General features: G+C 43.0%; 1 protein-coding gene across 1 annotated transcript in view; it reads left to right on the forward strand.

Moving 5' to 3' along the window:
- LOC308404078 (zinc finger SWIM domain-containing protein 6-like) overlaps positions 1-20640 on the forward strand; it is a gene marked incomplete at its 5' end in the record, with an annotated part of 47145 nt that overhangs the window by 23466 nt on the left and 3039 nt on the right. The window contains 11 exons of the mRNA XM_080893920.1: positions 2071-2427; positions 3844-3992; positions 5585-5735; positions 7224-7403; positions 9068-9238; positions 9395-9541; positions 10143-10289; positions 10976-11236; positions 12413-12548; positions 19549-19706; positions 19860-20023. Coding sequence (XP_080750046.1) covers positions 2071-2427; positions 3844-3992; positions 5585-5735; positions 7224-7403; positions 9068-9238; positions 9395-9541; positions 10143-10289; positions 10976-11236; positions 12413-12548; positions 19549-19706; positions 19860-20023 — 2021 coding nt within the window. The remainder of the gene's footprint in view (positions 1-2070; positions 2428-3843; positions 3993-5584; positions 5736-7223; positions 7404-9067; positions 9239-9394; positions 9542-10142; positions 10290-10975; positions 11237-12412; positions 12549-19548; positions 19707-19859; positions 20024-20640) is intronic.

Genomic DNA, 20640 nt, shown 5'->3' on the forward strand with positions numbered 1-20640 from the left:
AGCTCAGTAAAATTTTAAATGAAGACTCTGAAATGAGAAGCTAATGGTATGGCTTGCTACTGAAATATTTAGCCAGATGTATTGATTAACAGTTGAAATGGTGAGATAAAAGTGAAATAAACAAACTAAAATGTCTGGATAAAATGAATTAAGAGTTTTAAATGACTAGCTGAAAGCATACCATGTCATTAAAATAGTAACTATTGAAAGGATATAAATGTATAAATAAATGCTTGAAATTGTTGGCTAAAAAGAAGGAATAAACCAATGAAAGTGGTCACCAAGTATGAAATGCTAGTAGATGCAGGACTAACTAAAACTTGTTGGCAAAAACTGTAAGACAACAGCTATTGACAGCCTTGTGATATGCAAGATATTTAAATGAAGTTTCCAACTATGCTTTTCTAGAAGCTGCTTTAGGGACAATGCTGACATTTCACATTATCACTATTTTAGTCACCCGCTTTCTTATTCCACTCATTGAGGACAAAGAAAGAAGGGTGTCTATTTTGACCTCTGTTTAGCTTTCCTGAATAATCCTCCACTCATTTCCATCTATATCCTATAAAATATTCAACTCCTGCCCCTCCCTTCATACCAAATATAGAGCCCCAGAAAACACTTTGATATATGCGTTAATACATGCTTGATATCACATCTATGTACGCGCTCGGTCCTTTGATAAACATATTAAACATATGTATGTCTTTGCATGGTCCACATGAATTTCAGAGTTCTCTCTTGAGCGCATAAATGCATTCATAAGCTACTCCTGGCCTCTGCTAACCACTCCCATTATTAATAAATGCATGATCGCACGCTGTGCCTCAATATGTGTGTGTGTGTGCCCATATGTGTGTCTCTTTCATATGCTCATAAGTGTGTGTTTTAGGCCACTGCTGGGAACCCCCACCTGGTTCATTCATATGTATTCTCGAATAATGACTAGCCACGCCTCTGGATGGTGCAGTCAGGACAAGATCAAACATTATATTCAAATGAGAGCCTGTATAATTCATACTGGAAAAGTCAAGCACGCTGCTCACTTCCTTATCTCTTTCTCAATTCCTTTTGCCGTGGATCAGCAGTTTCCTGCATCTAGATTTCTGTCAGGCCCTTCTACTCTCACTCACAGTAATGGTAGTAGACTGCAGCTGGTCCTGATCATACTGATAAGAGAACATGGGGCCTTTGGCAGGTGACTGCGGCCGAGTGAGTCTGTTTAACATAACTCCATCCTAAGTTTATTCATTCTTGTAGACAATGTGCACAGTAGTGTCATTTATTAAAGAGCACACTTGGTGAACTAGCTGCTGTAGTACAAAACGTCTTGTTGCCTCTGTGTGTCTGTAGATCTGTAAACCAAGCAGCAACCTTCTTGACTAAAAACTCAATCCAATGCAGAAGCTTCAAACGCTGTACTACCTCATGTGGCTACCTTAGACTAGCCCCTTTTACTCAAGCAAACCACAGTGAGAAGCATTATCCACAAATAGAGAAAACTTGGAATAGTGGTGAACCTATCCAAGAATGGCCATAATGAGCTCTAAGAGTGCATCGATGATTCATCGAGGAGGTCACAAAAGAACCCAGCGTATGATCTAAAGAACTGCAGGCCTTACTTGTCTCAGTTAAGGTCAGCTTTCATGATTCAGCAATACTAACAGTTGTGGTCATTTGTATATTCTTAAATCTGGCTCAAAAGTAACACAGTATTTCATAAAAAGAACAACATACCAACAGTCAAACATGGTGGTGGTAGTGTCATAGTCTGGGACTACAGGACCTGGACCATCTCCAGCTGAGATCTATTAGCATCACCCTAAACAGACCTTTCATGCTTAAAAACCCTCCAAAGTAAACCAATTCTACAAAGAAGAGTGTAAGCACCGTTAACTAGTGGCTGATGGTGGTTATGTCCCTGTATTATATAAGACGTTGCTTAGTTGTCTGCTGTTTCTGTAGCTTGGCTTGTTGTTTTAGTTGCAAAGACAAATGGAAAACAATGAAGGATTTAACAAAAACGTTCCTAAAACAAAGCACGTTCTCTTTTGTTTCTAACATTTTCAGGCTTCCACCTGAGCGGCACAGTGACGGACCCCGCCACCCCCTCGTCACCGGAGCTCGTTTGCAGCGTCAGCGTGAGCTTTGATCGTTGCAAGATCACGGCGGTAACGTGCACTTGTGGAAACAAGGACATCTTCTATTGCGCCCATGTAGTGGCGCTGTCGCTTTACAGAGTACGGAAACCGGAACAGGTCAAGCTGCACCTGCCCATCTCGGAAACCCTCTTCCAGATGAGCAGAGACCAGCTGCAGAAGTTCGTCCAGTATCTGATATCAGTCCACCACACTGAGGTTCTGCCTACTGCGCAGAAACTGGCAGACGAGATTCTGTCACAGAACTCTGAGATCAATCAGGTCCACGGTGAGGAAACCTGTGTGTTAGTGTCTTTGTGAGGTAATGGGCATGTTTAAGATCGCATGTGGGTTTTAACAGCCTCTACGTGCGCACGTATTGACTGCGAGGCGAAGGTGAAGTGTGGCGAGATCAATGTTACTCATTAATAAGAGCCAGACGGCAAGCAGAGATTCTGTGGCTGCAATCAACACTATAGAGCTCTTCTTTACCTCTGAGAGAGAGAGAGAGATATAACAATGCAGAGATACAGATCAAGAGGTTACTAGACAGATTTGTTTATCTCTTGTTATCAATGCTGTACTTACTGCTTACCCAGAAGAGGTAAGCAGCAAGTACAAATAGAAGGGCAAACAACTCGGGAAGAGAAACCAAGGAAACCAAGAAGCACAAAAAGGCATAAAAGAGTCTGGATGCGTTTTTTTTTTTTTTTTTTGTCTGTGTGTGTTGCTGCTTTGTAACTGGAGAAGTGATGAAGGAAGCAAAAAAGAAGTTATGGGGAGGTGTCTAAAAATAACGGGACACAGGAAACAGACTTGAGCAAAGGAAACTGAGGAGGGCCAAAAAAAGAAGACGGAGAACAGAAGAGACAGTCTTTTGAGAATGAAGAGACCTGTCAATGAGCCATCGATAGCTCTAGAAATGTAAACTAACTCTTGCTAGCAGAGTTACTCCTGTTCAGGTTCTCAGTTTGAGCGTCTCCTCAGCGAGTCTTCGGAAAGACATCTTTAAAACTCAATTTGTTATTGCATGCTTTTAACAAAAATCTATCTCAGTGAAACCAGTTAATTTGCTTAATCGGTAATGCAGTTTAATTATTGAGGGCGGCACTGAAATAATGACGTTATGTTATATTAAAATTAGTTTTATTAAAATGCAATGGTGGCAAGTTTGTCTATTGTTAAGATCAAATAGCTAAATGGCTTTGCTGATGTGTGCTTGGTAATGTTATAGAAACAAAACACCACATTGCTGCCTGAAGTACGAGTAGTGCACTTGCAGGTTGCTGTAGTCATAGGACATAAAGGTGTAGAAAGATGAGTTACATTGTCAGTCTTTTTTTTTTTTTTTTAAATTTCGTGGCTATTTATGGAGATATTTTTGATCTTTTTCTTAAAAGGAAGGGCAAATGAACTTGGAAAGAGATGTTTTTTTGGGGTTTTTTTTGTAGACTTAGCTTTTAACTGTGTTTGCTAAGATCAAAGTGCACTGTTTTTGTGCTTTTCATGAACAAAATTAAACTGACTTTCATCTCATTCCCTGGAATATAAAATCTGCACGGGGTTTTATTTGACAAATATATATTCACAAATGTCCTATACCAAAAATGCCATAGTATTAATTAGGATAAGAGATAATGAGGGGAAAAAATGTTATGGCCTTATGCACATTTAAGATTTGAAGTGTGTGTGTGTGTGTGTGTAGGGGCCCCGGACCCCACAGCGGGAGCTAGTGTGGATGATGAGAACTGCTGGCACCTGGATGAGGAGCAGGTTCAGGAGCAGGTCAAGCTCTTCCTGTCCCAGGGAGGATACCACGGCTCGGGCAAGCAGCTCAACCTGCTCTTCAGCAAGGTCAAGACCCAGGAACACTCCCACATACACGTACAAAACACACCAGCTCTCATACAGTACATACCAGCCCTGCCAGTCACGGACACGTTCACGTTGCTCTTTTGTCTTTCTCACAAGAACAAACAGCTACTTTGAATAAATATTTTCTCCATAATGTTAGCGCACTTTTATAAGAAGCAGGAGTAAAAACAACATAATACAGAGAGCACATACACTGAACGTCATGCTGGAGCTAATTGCAGGAGGGACAGACACTGTAAGATGAAGAAAGAGAGAGGTATCGGAAGGCGAAAGCTCGTGCTGTATGCTCCTTTATACCCGTGATTAAATGATTACATGAGAGACGTGCCGTTCGCTCCGTTACCTGGTATTACAGTGGCAGAGCTAGACCAGCATTAATGCGCTGTGTGCTATGTAAAGACTGCAAGCCAAGGCCATTATCATCCAGTCCGCCTGGCTTTTAGAATATCTCTCGGCTTCATGCTCTTTGTTGCCTGTTATATTCATTTCAGTGCGCGCGCACGCCCACTAACAGCCGCGTATATGCTTACACAGACGTGCACGCCCACATCGAGAGTCACGTACGCACTTGCGCTTACGCAGAGCTCCCCTTAAATCTAAAACACACATCCACTGCATTTGAACTTTTGAATCTACTGCAAGTGTCCATGCGTGTGTGTGTGCGTGAGTGTTGTCTCCGCACATGTTGCAAAGTTGAAATTGACTGTTTTTTGTTTTTCTGGTGTTTCACTGAAAAATCCCCTCCCCTGTCTTTAAAGAAGTAGCAAATCAGATTAATATTTGATATTCCTGCACACCCAAGAGTGTTAATGCCTCCTAGAAGAAGTTGCTGACCACCATAGTTTACAATAAACCAGTCCCTCTTGTGATTAGCGCTTCTCACGAAAAGTGAAGTAGAGAAGAGAAAACTATCGCTGCTGTTTATGCACAAAGAAACATGTTTACTTTTTTCTTCTAGTAACTGATTTTATTGAAGTTGGATTCTCATTCTTTTTAATTTTTTTAATGATGCCATATTGTATGTAATGTAATGAATGGATTTTCTTTGTGACATCTAGTTTTGCAGAATATTAAAACCCCTAAGTGAAATCGGAGAACTATTTAGAAAACATAAATGATTATTCCGTTTCTGTGTCAAGAACTGGATTTAAAAAGCACAGTAAGTATTTAAAACAGCGTTTTAAGGAAACAAAACACGACGAGAATGAGAGGAATTTTGTCATGCGACCATTAAACCTGATTTGACCGTTGACAAGTGCAGTAAGCTGCAAGATTAAAATATAAATGTTTGCTGCCACTGTATTTACCTCTATCACCAAGATCAACAGATTACACACAGTAGATATGAAAACATGCCCGGCCATCTTTAAATGTGCTACATGTGTTTTGCGCCATCCCGAGGCATAAAAGTTGTGTTCTTCATTGATTTAAGCCTGCGTACGTGCCATGAATATTTCAGCGCGCACACGATGTTAGAACAACGTGCCGCTCGTGTTATCGCTGCTCTTTGTTCCTCAGCTGCTGTAAACTACATGTGTGCGCGGGCCTGTCCCTCTTGTGTCCTCCTCTAGGTGAGGGAGATGCTGAAGATGCGTGACTCCAACGGAGCGAGGATGTTAACACTGATCACAGAACAGTTCATGGCAGACCCTCGGCTGGCGCTGTGGAGACAGCAGGGCACCACCATGACCGACAAGTACAGACAGCTCTGGGATGAGCTGGGTGAGAGCGAGAAACACACTGCACACGCACATACTGTCCTATAAATGTGCACACACCTCTTTGCCTAGACGGATTTAGCAAAAATCGACACAAAGGTGTTGTTTTTTTTTTGTTTTTGTCCCGCACACACTTGTCACTGACAGCCCAGTCACTTTCTCACTGTGACTGGTGGTGTATAAAAGTGTCTTTGTGAATTACAAGCTATTTAATGCATCGTGCTGAAACCCTAAATGTTATAACCTCTGCAGTGTTTTCAGACTCATCTCATTACATATTAAGCTGATGTGACAGAGTGCCGCTCGCCGTGCTCTCGCTCGGCTTGATACATCCTGTAGTTCTCCTGACAGACGTGCTGTACCTACAGCAAAGCACATCCTCACAAGCCGCAAAACCAGCAGGCTCATCACCAGGACAGCAGCCGTGTTGTCTCCGCGTCTTTGTTGTTCTTTCTCTAATGCCTTGGTTGCTGCTGTTGTTGTTGTTTTTGTTGTTGATGATGATGTTCGTTTTCTCCCTTTGGTCTTGTTCTGCACTTTGCGAGGACAGCGCAGTGATCTCATCTGTTTCAATCCCACGTATTTTTGGAAGTGTGTGTGTGTGTGCACGGTCTCTTTGAAGTCCACACTTCAAAACCTTCTTCCCAAGTCCTTATCACTCCCCCTGATGTGTGGTAAATGCTGCCTCTTGGCGCCGCTCTCTTTTTCCCTCTCTCTCTCTCGCTCTCTCTCCCCCTCGCTCCCTCTTTTGTCTTGCTCCTCTTTGAGTTGCAGCTACTCCTCTCCTCCAGACACAAAGCCTTGCCTCATTCACTTGTCCTCACCCGTGTCTTCTCGTCCACATCATCCGCGCCCCCATTTCATTTTCTCCACTCACCCCCTCCTTTTTACACTTTCTCTCTTTTCTCCGCCGTGTTTTCTTCTCCCTTCTTATTCTGTCTATGTCCTTGCCTTCGTCCTTCCTCCCAAACTCTGTCTGCACACATATGCATCTGTAGAATACAGTCACACACAGTCTCTCTCTCTCTCTCACTCACACACACACACACACACACACACACACACACACACACACACACACAATGTGAGTGTATACATATCTCTTGGAGTCTGGAGAGTAAAATCCCCGATTGTGCTTGTATCCCCAGAGACATAGCCACTTTTCATATTCTGTTTGTTCCAATTTACTCTAAAATGATGTGTGTGCAGTCAGCGTTGCCTCGGGACTAGTCAAGTTCTCTGTTTTCACAGAGTTTTGTATTCCAGTACAAGATGGCGGCAGCACGTAAAATGTGCTCCTAAAAGAACAAGAAACAGTGTTAGGGTGTAAAAACAGCCCCGAGCTTTCAATCTCACATGATATCTGTATTAAAGGTATTTTAAATCTCAAAAGACACACTTTATGGCTTTTGTATGACTCATTGCTTACATCACTGTTACAAACTGAGAAGTATGGCAGGTAACTGAAGTGTGTGTTTGTGTGTGTGTCCAGGTGCCCTGTGGATGTGCATCGTACTGAACCCCCACTGTAAACCGGAGCAGAAGTCATCATGGCTGCGCCAGCTGCGCAGATGGAACAGTGTGGATGTTTGCCCCTGGGAGGACGGTAACCACGGCAACGAGCTGCCCAACCTCACCCACTCACTGCCTCAGGGCGCCCATGGCAACCAAGGTAAGACATCGACAGGTTTTGTATGTCTGTCAATAACGTATTTATTGGTCGTGACACGTGTCTGGCAGTTGTAGCAGGTGAGAGGTGAGTCTCGTCACAGCTGTGGCACCTCCAAGATCTGTTGTGCAGGAATGAATAGCGAGCAACCAAAGAACTGTTTTGGCAAATTTCTTTCCCATAAATTTAGTCCATTCACGGTGGTGCTGTTAGCAACATCACCTGGTCCAAGGTTTGAGTCCAACCTTTGTGTGTTCTCTCCGTGTCTATGTGGCCTCTCTCTGTTCCCATAGTTCAGAAACATGGGGATGGGGCTAGGTTGCTGATTGCTGATTGGCCATAGGTGTGAATATGAGTGCGACTGGATGTCTACCTCTGTATGTTTGCCCGGCGGCCAGCTAATTAATTTTGTTGACCAATAATTACCTTCATTTTTTGTGTAATTCAGACAATAATTACATAGAAATCAAAGCACAAGGACAGAAGATATGCTGAAACACATTGACGAGATCCAATAAGAACTAATTAATTTGTTCAGAAAGGCAGGAATGTGATCTGTGGTGCAGTGAGGTTAGGTGCACACAATTGATCTGTCCATGAGAAACGGTTCTCTGTTTTTCATGAAAAGACAAAATGTCAAAACTTGGAAGGAAGAGAAAAGTAGGCATATGAACACATTCCACATTAGATGTTAAGGCAAATAAGACGCTTTGTTAAATCGTGTGGAGCAACTCTCACTGGTAAAACCACGACAAAAGTCTACACTTTATTTTTTTTACTGAATCATCTCAAGTTTGCTGTCAAAATGAACACGGCCTTGCCTCTCGCCCCTCCGTGACCCTGATTCGGACAAGGAGAAGAAGATGCTTTCTTTTAACGATCGATTCAAAAATGAACAAGAAAAAAGAAAATTTTTTTTTTTTTTTTTAAATCATGATGTCAGCAGAGAAGTTCAATTTCATATTGGTGTGACTCATATTCGGTTTATTTAAAATGAATTAAAAATTGTAAATCAAAGAATTGTTGCCTCACTGTGAAAGGGCTCAGGAGCTTTGGCTACAGGGTGGGCGTATGTGTGTGTTCGCTTATCAGTCTGTCTCTATCCAGTATTTGTCCTAAAAGATAATTTTACACAGGCAGCAATTCCAAGCTAAAAGAGCCACGCATGTGCTGGAGATGAAACAACAGATTTCCATTTTTTTTTTCTTTTCCTGTTTGTTTTCATACACATTTTATTTTCTTACAAGATGGACAAAGCAAAAGAAACAGAGAAAAACCGCGTCGACGATAAATCTCAACTCAACAACGAGAAGTACAATTCCATACATTAACCCAACAACTGCAAAAACACAATAATTTTCCTGCCCCACATAATTGCTGTGTGAATCCGGTCTGCTGGAGTCGAGAGGAGGCCGCTTAGATTGCTGTTTGCTTTCCGGCTTTAAAACACCACAGCAGATTTTCTGTGGTACACAAGCCAGATCAAGCTGCCAATCTTCCGAGTGATGGTTTTTTGTTTTTTTTGGGGCGGAGCAATTATGCTTATGTCAAAAAATTAAGCTATTGAAATGCTAGGGCTGTCTTTTAAGACAAAAAGAAGTCCACAAATTATCGAGCGTTTGGCTGTTATCCATCTTTTTCTCACCTCACCTTTCCTTCTCCTTCAGAGATGCGCCCCCACAGGACTGTGTTCACACGGGCCATCGAGGCCTGCGACCTGCACTGGCAGGACCGACACCTCCAGCACATCATTGCCAGTGACCTCTACGCCAACTACTGTTACCATGACAACCAGGAGGGTTCTCTCTTCGACTCACGTGGTTGGCCCTTATGGCACGGTGAGTGTGTGTGTGGAGGTGTGTGTGTGTGTGTGTGTGTGTGGAGGTGTGAGTGAGCACGTGCCAGAAAAGTTATTTATACAGAGTGAGCCGAACTGAGATTGTCCAGGAGGTGAGAGAAAAACGCTGGTTTTAAAACTTCTGTCTTTCCCTCAGAGCATGTCCCAACAGCCTGCGCCAGGGTGGACGCCCTGCGTTCCCACGGTTACCCGAGAGAAGCCCTCCGTCTGGCCATCGCCGTGGTCAATACGTTACGAAGGCAACAGCAGAGGCAACTGGAGCACTTTCGTAGGCACAAGAAAGGTGAAACTAAATTGCGGTATTCAAGCCTTATTTATTTTTTTATTCTCAGAATCCAATTTGGCAGCAAACCATTCTTGGAAACTCACTAATTACCTACAAACAACACCAGCTCACTGTGATATCATATATAATGCCTAATAATCTCAAAGGAAAATTTAAAAAGGAACAAGCCAGAAATGCTTTCAGTTCCTGTGAATCCTTTTGCCTCCGTAAAGTGTAACTTCTAAACATCTAATTACTCTTGCCAAACTTCAGAGTAGATGAGCTCTTCATGCAAGGTACTGAAAAATAACAAATACTCATGCCATTGCTGAGATATGGTCTGTATTGATTTTTGGTAGTTTATGGGGCCTATCGCTGCTGTTTCTTAATCAGGTATGGATGACAGCTCTGTGCATATTAGTTTTCATACCCTTGCGCATTTCACTTTAAGGGGTGGAAGAATTAAGATGAGGTCTTGCTGGGATAGACAGTGGTTATTTGTGTGTATATGTGTTAATATGCTGTTCAGCTTGCAGAGGCTAATGATGTGCATTATTACTTTAAGATGTTGTCAGTTTTTGCACTGAGACGTGTCCCCGTTTGCTTTGTCCTTTTCTAGAGTTGCTCCATAAAGGCCACACTTCCATAACCAACATGGAGGGCTGGGTGGGGCATCCCCTGGATCCCATTGGCACCCTGTTCAGCACCCTAACAGAGTCAGGACGAGTGGGCGAGGAGGGCTCTAACACCTGCTTAGACCTCTCAGGTACTGCTGGTTTATGGAAACTGGCCTCTTAAATAGCTACAAAAAAAACCCCACACACATCAAAATGCGACTTTATCGTATTCTTTATTCATCCCACACCCTTTTACAAAGTGATTCATGTGTCTGTCTTTATGTATCTACATGGAAAAATCAGCTACTACACACAAACAAGTCATGAAAATACAGATGTTTTTGTGTAATTTAGCACAGATGTTTGTTCTAATTCTATAGGACTGATTTTTAACATGAGATAGGAAATTTATACTCTCCATGTATATTTCTATCTCATCGATTATAGTGGAGTAATTTTTAGTCTATACAAAGCATAGTTTAAGTGTAGCTTCACCTTCACTCTCTTTGTCTTATTCTTCACCATGTTTTTCAAATTCTCCTCGTCTACTCTCTGCGATTGCTCCGTCCCTCGGTGCGTCTCCTGCTTACAGAAATAGCCCACTCCTCTGAGGAAGAGCAGCGAACAGAGGAATGCTCCTAAGGGGTCGATCTTTATTTTGGGTGGTCACTGGATTAAGACCTGCACTGTGTGACGAACACAGTGTGTTTTTCACAGGAGACGGACTCCTCTATTGTTCAGCGCCTCAGAGAATTACACAAACGTTCCCAGCCAGTTTATGCTGACTCATTTCTTCTCATCTGCCTCTTTGTCTTCTCCTTTTCCCTCTTCATAGATTGCTCCAGCGTTGTAAGCCGAGCGGACCTCCAGCGGATGCCCGTGCAACGATTGCTGGGGGACGGCGAATCGTACGTGGCGCTGGCCGTGGAGACCGCTCTGATCGGCCTAGGCCAGCAGCGGGTGATGCCCGATGGGCTGTATGCTCAAGAAAAGGTGTGTCGCAATGAAGAGCAGCTCTTGGCCAAGCTGCAGGAAGTGGAACTGGACGACTCCCTGGTCAAAATCTTCCGTAAACAGGCCGTCTTCTTGCTGGAGGGTAAGAGAGATAACAGAATATATTCCAACTATACTTTTGTTTTGGTTTGGTTTTTTTAAATTTACATTTAAATGGTTGCTCCCAACGTGGTCAAGTGGGTGTGTGCTCCTCCTGTCCACATGATAAAGTGTGCTGAGGCAGCACTGAACTCCAGCATGCTGTATGGGTGAATGAGAGATAAAGTCTAAAGCTCTTTTCATAAGTGTAACCTGTTTACAATTTACTTTTTTTCACCATATTTCCCTATAGCTCTCTTTCTCTATATATATAATATCTATATATTTAAATCTATCTATATATAGGCACACCTCCTCCCTGTTCTTCCTCTACCTCCCACACACCAAGAGCCTACACATTCCTGCTAAAACAGGAAAAACACTTTTGACTCTGTCTCGCTATTTATTATCCTTTCATTTTGTGGTGCAAATAGAGGCTGAGCTGCCCTGGGCCAGACCAAAATGAGCTCTTTACACAGTAACACCAGGGGTATTGTGTCAGCACACATATATGCGTGCACGCACACCAGTGTGTACATTCACAGGAGTGGAGCTAGAGCAGAATGGGGTTTGGTTATGGGAAAACGAGAAGGAGGAAGAGGAGGAGGAGGGGTGCGGTGGTGGCTCATCCCTGAGGGCCCAGCCCAGTCAAACTCTACTCCAATCCCCACCCAAACCCCAACCCTGCCTCATCCCTGGCGCGACCACCCACCTCTGGCTCCGTTACTAATAGAGCACCGGGCTCCGAGGCCTCTGTGGGTCCCTGGAGACTGCAGCCGCGCCACTGTGTGATGTGGTCTGTGGCTTAGAAGCCTGTTGGGGTTTAAAATAACCCACCAGAGATGAGGGGGGAAGCACAGGAAGAGGGGGAGGGAAGGAAAAGTGTGAGGCCAAGGCTGCACACACGGCCATATGGTTTTTGACGTCAAAGTTTGTTTTAATGCCGCGTGGCTTCACTGCTTCCTGGCTACGAGGGACAGACCAGATAAATCACTCGTCAGTGTGCAACAGGAAAATAATGACTTAATGTGCAGCAATACCAGAATGTGTTAATTGTATGGTATATATTATAAAATATAATAACTTGAGGACACACTTCTTCCTCCTGTGTGTTCCATAGCTAAAAAGGACCCACTTTTCTCGGTGTGTTTATATTGTTTTCTTGTGCTTTTTGTCACAGCTGGTCCGTACTCTGGCCTCGGAGAGATCGTCCACAGAGAAAGTGTCCCCATGCACACCTTCGCCCGCTATCTCTTCACCTCTCTCCTACCTCACGACGCTGAACTGGCGTACAAAATTGCACTGAGAGCCATGCGGTAGGTCTCCTGTGTTTGTGTGGGCTTGTTTCCGTAATCATGTCAAAACCTTGTAAATCAGATTTTTACCAGCTGTGACAGCAGGTCTCGCTTTGTTTTCACTTTGTGCGTCTGCGTGTGTGCGTGCATGTGTGTGTGTGTGTGTGTGTGTGTCTCCGTCTGTGCCATGTCATCATGGCAGAATGTGATCCTGGGCACCTTCTTTAACTATTACCAAAGCTTGGCAGGTGTTTATATGTCTGTCTGTGGATGGGTTTTGTCAACATGATGGTGTCATAAACATGCAAGGGACAGCTATGAAACTTTACAGGTGTAGTTAAGGTGACTATTGAGGAGAAGGCTCTAGATGTAGAGAGGCCCTGTTTGGACTCTCAAATAAAACTTTTTTGAGCTTTGGAGATTTCCTATGAAGTAATGAGTAAAACAATCAGAGATGGAGCAGTGCCCCACGCTCTAATAGGAGCTGTTGTGGGAGAGAAAAACTGGTGATCGTGAAGCAGTAGCATCCATGTTAGCATCCATGGCCACAAAGTTTTAAGTTACCACTCAGTGATGATCCTGAGTGTGTTTTACAGATTTCTGAAAAACAAATGAGCTTACCTGTGCAGCACACTAATATGTGAACAGCTGAATATTGGTATGCACGCCCCAACCCACTATATGATGTATCCTCGCATCCTGTATAACCATAAAATATTTACGTGCGGCTTATAAATGGTAAAATGGACTGATGCTCATGTAACACTTTTCTACTCTGCGGACTCAAAGCACTTTTTACTACAAGCCACTCTTATCCATTCACACACACACCCATACAGCGCTCTATTCTAAGCACTGTCTGACGATCACACACACTGGTGGGGAAATTACGGTTCAGCTGTGGTAGTGCATTGGCGTTGGCTGCCCGTCTACCTGCAGAGAGCATCTGTTGTCAGATGGGGGCAGTGTCAAAAATATGTGGCGTAACTGCTCTGTGGGATACTCTTATTTGTGCTGTTGTTGGTCCGTCAGTCTGAAGCTGTAACGTGCGATTTGGTGTTCACTAACCTCCCCGAGGATATGACGATGCAAACTGCATGAGCCAGCGATTCACCAACCTTCTGATTCATAGACGACCTAGTCACCCTCGCTTAAAATCTGAGTGAGGATTGAAGCGATTTGAGTTTAAGTTTAAGATCCCTCCTATTTGTGCAAGCTTGTCTTCAAGCTTTAAAGCTTGTAATGTCTGCAGCTCAGTGTGCGTCTGTGTTTTGAAGGGAATTCCACGCTGTTTGCTGGCCTGTGCGTTGTCCGTGTGATCTCTCTATATTAAGCTCCTGTGTGTATTCATCTGTGGACAATGTGGACATGTGTATGTACGTTAATCAGTCTGCGCTGCTGTGTTTTGATGTTGTGACTAGTGGGAGCTGGATCAGTGAATATTAATTACATTAATGAGAGTATAATTAGTGTGGCTGTAATGAGGAGGATTCACACACGCACACACTTATGCACACACACGCACACACAAACACATGCATATGCCGAGCCAACGGGGAGAGGACACAGAGGAGGAAGATGTTTGTTATGTTTCTACAAACCTAAGCCTTGCGAAGTCCATCACTGTAAAACTAGCAAATGATTTGTGAACGACTAAAAATGAAGCGATTCTTGTTCTTCTTTTTAACTTTTTCGGGTTCTCGTGATGTGTCACAGTTGGCCGAACGGAGAACTAAAAGACAAGAAGCGCATCCCTTGCACCTTTCTACAGTTAACCATTTAGAGGCGTCAGGATGTAAATAACACACTTACAAAACCAAAACGAGATGGTTTGGATTTCTCAGTGTGGTTTCAAGGTTGCAAATCCAGCTGGTGTGTCCCTTCCATTCCCTCTAAACCCAAGTCCCAAGCCTGTTTTCCCTGAGTCAGCCACTCCCTTCCCTCCCTTGCTACTTCCCGTCACCTTTTTTTTTTTTTTTTTTTTTTGTTTCCTTCTCCTCCGCTCCTCCATCCTCACTCCTTTGGCGTGAATGCGTCGATTTAGAATAATACGGCCACTTATGGGTGCTCCTGGGAGCCAGGGGTGTCTACTCAGCACATAATGAATGTGTGTAATGTAGCGTAGTGTAATGTGATAGCATATACCTTCCCGCTCCCACGGGACGGTGGACAGTTAAATATAGAGGAGGAGGTAAAGTAACCAGGGCTATTTTAATGGACCTATTATAACACTATCATTGATACAAGGAGAGAGAAAGAAAGTCTAGCTCTCTCTCTCTCGCTCTCTTGTACACACACACTCTCTCTCACACACTTTTTTTTTTCTTTCTACTTGCATTCTCGATTTTTCTCCTCTGTCACAGTTGCTCTTAAAACGGCTTTTTTGCAAATGAGAGGAAGTCAGACTGCCTCCATGTGTGCATGCATATCCATGAGAGTATTTTAAAGTGCCTGGGAGTTTATGTGTCTTGGATGAGGTTAATTAAAGTGTGTAAGAGCAGCATATGCCGTGCAATGGCTCGACGTTAGCGGCCAACACAAAAACAGAGAAGCTGCCTACTAGTTCAGGGGCTGCCCAGAATTTGACTGCAGCCACAGAGGAAGAAGAGGAAGAAGAAAGAGAAGAAGAAGCTCACTGCCTCTCCAGAGACGGTGCTTATCTCAACTCTTTTGGAAGCCAAAGAAACAAATCCCAGTCGCCTGTTATCATATGTGATTTCCATATGAGATATGAGCCTTCCAATGCTAATGACTCTGGATCTTCGCTGTAATCCACAACCTTTGATCCTCTGCATAATCCATAATCTTTGAATATAAAGTACTCTATATCACGATTGCCGTCTGAGGATAAGATGAGACTGATACATCACCAGTGCACACAGGTAGCAGCCATCATTTCAGTCGGGACCACTTTATTCCAAAGACGATTATTATTTCCAGACGGGGGGGAAGGAGAAAGACCTGTGGTGCACAACACAGCAGGCATTGGTGATATGACATCGTCAGACGTGGCATGATAAGGACGAGCTGGGATCAAGGCGGGCTGCAAAGCGGCTTGCATGAGCAACAGTTGACAGAACGTTAGAGCAGTTTAAATTGTATACCCTATATGAGATTCTGTTAGCGCTGTGTGATAATGCAAATTTTGGTATAGAGCTGATAACAAGTGAATACATGGCCAGTATTACCGATACTATTACCGATACTTTAAACCTATAAAGCACTGATCATGACTGTGACCTGGAATGTAAATGTGCCTATGGATATTTGGTTAGATCCGCCTACCTCTAGATGTTTCAGTAGGACACACAGAAGCGTATCAGCTGATGTCGTGTGACATTGAGATCTACTGTTAACAGCTAATGTGCCTTACCCAATGCTTTGGTGGCTTTTTTCTTTAGTCTGCATAGTAAAACCCCTATCTAGTCTCTCTTTTTTTCTTTTTTTTTTTACATGACTTTCAGATTAAGATGCTGGGAATCATTGATGTGGGACATGTAAACAGCGCAATACTATCGTGCTGGTCCCAGTGAAAGAAATAGACGTAAACCACACTGCCAAAAGAAATACTAGTAATGTAATGGGTTGATTTCCCTTTGAAATATAATGTTTTATACAATACAATTTTACTATCAGTCAGTGAAATCTTTAAGTCTGTCCCTTGTTGCCTTCTACCTCTGCATATAATAGTTTACTGTCTGTCCACACAAAGCTATAAAGAATCACCACTACACAAACTCTCACACACGTACAGGCAGTGTATTTGCAATCACTTTGCTCATGCACATGTGTTTATTGTATTGTATGAAATTTATTGAACAATATAAAGAAACATGCTCATCTGTGAGTTGCAGAAAATCCAAGTGCACGGAAATAAACAAACCTCTCGAGAATGATATTTTAAACACAGATTTTCATGTGACTGCGACAGTGATGACTTTAATGTAGAACATGTTCCTCAAAAAGCATCACTCAAAGCAAATGTCGTTTTTAGCATCCTAGGCTCCTGACGGCTAAAATATCTGCTCATCTCGTTCATGTATGACTTCATCCCTGCTGCCAGGTGTTCTGCAGGTTTTATCCCACAGGAGTTTGTGTATGGTCTTCCACCGGATGTGTCACTTAGCTGATAGATGTGCGCTTGATAAATTCTGGAAGTGAAGGGTGTTTACAGTCAAAGGGGGAACAGAGAAAGAGGTAAAGAGGTCAGTAGTCATGGTGATGCAGACCAGAAACCCAAAGGGCCTCAGGATTTAGGTAAAACCTGCACGCACTGCTTTTTATCATTGTATCCTTGCAGCTTTTCTGCAAAGTGTTACGCATTTCATTCTTCTTACATGGGCACGTGAATGTGTGACCCTAAACGCTGGTTTACCCATCACTGCCTCGTCACAGGCTCCTCTTCTGTAATCTGTTGCCAGCTGCCTCCACGTTGACTGTATTGCATATTTCTGCCCCTTTCAGATGTGACAGCGTGCTACAGTGCCGCAGGAGACATTTGACACCAGAGCGACAAACCCTTCTCACTGACCCTCACAGGAATTGATTGCCTCTTACCGATCACTCTGTTTCTTTTTAGATAATATATTTATACGCAATTACTTCAAACCATGGCAAACCTGTAAAGAACCGTTTGTTACAGTTTTTTATTATACTGTAAGCACACAGTAAATTGGTGTTGGATTTAGATGTGCAGCATTTTGCACTAATTATATTAGCTGGCTGGGATTAAACTGTACTTGTGGTTGGATTGAATACTTTGGAGAAGTTCATGAGGGTTCATTTACCTCTCCTACATTGAGGTATTCTTCAGCAAATCCAGGTCCTTAAGCACCCATCCGATGCAAGTACTCGGCTCTCTGGTGAACACCAAACAAAAGCAGGAATGTTGATGAGGCCTCCATCTTTATCCAAGGCATTTTTTTTTTTTTTTTTTTGCTTTGCTTTGCTGCACCCCAGGAATCTTCCAGAAGGTCCCAGTGTGGCAAAAGCTTTTAGCAGCTCTTAAGCTTTGTGTGGAATGAATCCGGCTGTTGCTAGGGCTTCCAAACATCTCCATTTTGCACCAAGTGTCAGCGTTCACACTTGCGTGCATCTCAACTGGGTTTTTGACACCTTCTGTCTCTGAGAAACGAGCTCCGCCGGTGCCCTCTTGGGCGAAACGGAGCGAAGACGAGGCTGTTTTTGTACATGCCTTTACTCGGGTGGCAGCGGTATCACATGCACCTTGCTCTGAAATTGAAACTGGCATTTAGCATTACATTGCTTTTACTGGGCTGCTTTGATGTGTTTTCAAAAGGGCAGGTGTGTGTGTGTGTGTGTGTGTGTGTGTGTGTATCTGATCTTGTGTGTGCGCGCGTGCGTGTGTATGCTCTGGGTTTTTTCATTGATGTGTGTTGGTATTTGTTTGATGTGTGTCCAGCCTTACGGGGCTAGAAGGTGAATTCCTTAATTTCCCCATGGACTCAATTAGCTTTGTGATTGGCTGAGAGAAGGCCAGGTTGCGCTGTCTTCTGAAGGAAAGAAGACCTTTGAAACTGAGGTGGGAGGGAAGAGAAGTGAAGCAGAATAGGAGATGAGCCGGCCACAGTGGTAACTGTGTTGTGCTCGTGGCTCTTGTGAAGACTTGGCCCTGTCAGTATTATTATAATGAGAGACAGAAACTAGTGAAGCTCCTCCATCCACTAGCAGGTGTTGCACGGCTCTGACTTCATTATGACCAATTAGAGTGAAGAAAATACTAATTATACCATGGTTTCTAGGTGATTAAATACTAGGTTGAAAGTAAATTGCTGGGAGAGGCTAACTGTAATCCCCCTGTGTCGACTGAAGTCATTTTGATTTTGAAGTGACTTTCAGGCATTCATAATGAAGCCCTTTTTTTTCTCTCAGTACAGTATTCTGTTTGCTTGTTACAGTATGGAGGAAAAAAGGGGTTTCATTGATGATGATTCACGGACCTTTGTTGTCTAATTTCTCTTCACTCTTGTAGTTCTTTAATTTAGTGTTTTTGAGTTTAATATTCTTAATTAACTGAAATACACTTAGTTCTCCAGACTTCTTGAAGGACATTCCAAGCTCCTCTTTGGATGTTGGCTGTCTTTTGGTCCGTTTTCTGTCAAGATGATCCTACACTGTTTCAGTAAAGGTCCGGGCTCTGGGGAGGTCAGTCCATGACTGATAGTTTCCCATTGTTTGTTTTTCATTCCATGCATGCTGTTATTGCATTGGCAGCGTGTTTGGGATCATCGTCATGCTGAAAAGTAAAGCTGTTGTCAGTTACAGGCTTTCCAGATGGTATTGCATGGAGGATTAAAACCTGATGGTACTTTTCTATGTTCATAATTTCACCATTTTTGATAAGATCCCCAGCACCACTGGCTGAAATGCAGCCCCAAATCATGACAGAGCCTCGTACATGTTTTACGGATGGCTGTAGACACTGTTGTCCTCCATATATACCATTAATGATTTGAAACTCATCGCTCTATAAAACCTGTTGCCACTGATTTTTCAGTCCACTTCTTCTTCCACTTCTTCTCCCTGTTTCCTTTCCTTAAGACTTGCTTCTTGACTGGGTGACTGCCCAAAACCCACCTCTGGGTCTCGTGTCAGTGATGATAGTGTTCATCTACTGCTTCTTCCATTGTTCTCCACTTGTCTGGTTTCCTCATCATTTTTAAAGGCATACTGTACTCCTTTGACACTTTTTTTTTTGCAAATTATTTTGTTGCTACAAAAATACTGCTCTTTGCTTAGTTTCCTCTAAATATATTCAGGTATAAGGATGGACTAAATCTGAGTGAAAAAGCAGCCAGTGTCCAAAGAAAAACTTGGAGACCTGGAGAAATATTGCTCAAGACCACTTTAGAAAAGTCTGGCTTCTTGAAAGCAAACTATAAAGAAATAAGGGGTGGCTCAAGACTCAAGACTCTACTTAATATTTATGTATTTAATTGAAGTACATAATTCTCCACAGAATATCTTTAATAATTGTGCTGTGGGTCTGTTTCTCCGTCAGGTTGCCGGTGTTGGAGTCGACGGCATCATCCGGTGACCTGTCGCGACCTCACCACATCGTGTCCGTAGTGCCCAACCGCTACCCGCGCTGGTTCACCCTGAGCCACATAGAGTCCCAGCAGTGTGAGCTGGCCTCTACCATGCTCACTGCTGCCAAAGGTGCACAGATATTTGCACAATTACAGATCCCGCCATTAACTTTCCTAATGTTGACGTACTATTAGTAACACAACACATGCGTTTGCATGTATACAGGTAGGGGTAGCAGTAATTTCTGTGCAATTATAAACTATTTCTGTGTTTGTACCACAGGCGACAGTCGCAGGCTGGAGACGGTCCTGGAGTCCATCCAGAAAAACATTCACTCCTCGTCTCACATCTTCAAACTGGCGCAGGACGCGTTTAAGATTGCCACGCTCATGGACAGCCTGCCTGATATAACACTTCTCAAAGTCTCTCTGGAGTTAGGACTGCAGGTATGCTTTTTTTTTTTTTTTTTTTTTTTTTAAGTGTACTTCTGTGAATTTATTTTCACCTTTTAGTGGAAGTCAGGTTGTAAATTTCCATGGCACACCTTTGTTTAAAAAAAAAAAGCCTAATAATACATCCACATGTGTATGTGAAGGTAATATTCTACTTATACCAAGCCGCTGTTCACTTGTATCTTTGAGTAGAGATATATTGGATCATTTTCTTACAAGAAAAGCTTGTAGCTCTGGAGGATGACATTAACCCTGTACATCACAAGGGTTTAGTTATCTTGGGTCAGTAAAAGGATTTTACCCTGATGTTCATGAAACAGAATTTGACATTATTGTCTTGGAATACAAGAAGATTACCTGGAAACGGCATTTACACTATAGGGTGCTCTTAATCCTGTAAAATAGCTCCATTATATGACGAGTGTAGAGGAATCAGAAAAGATATTGTAACAGATCTGTATCTGTGGATCCTTTGGTTTCCTGAATATTTAATTCTAGATGGAACAGCACTGCAATGCTATTTTCTAAGGGGCCTTTATTTTGTGCACCTCAGGGAGGAGAATGAGCTTTTGAGAGGTGATGCTTGGTAAATGTCACAATATTGTTCATTA

This window comes from Rhamphochromis sp. 'chilingali' (genome assembly GCF_963969265.1).
Source record: "Rhamphochromis sp. 'chilingali' genome assembly, chromosome: 10".
NCBI lineage: Eukaryota > Metazoa > Chordata > Actinopteri > Cichliformes > Cichlidae > Rhamphochromis > Rhamphochromis sp. 'chilingali'.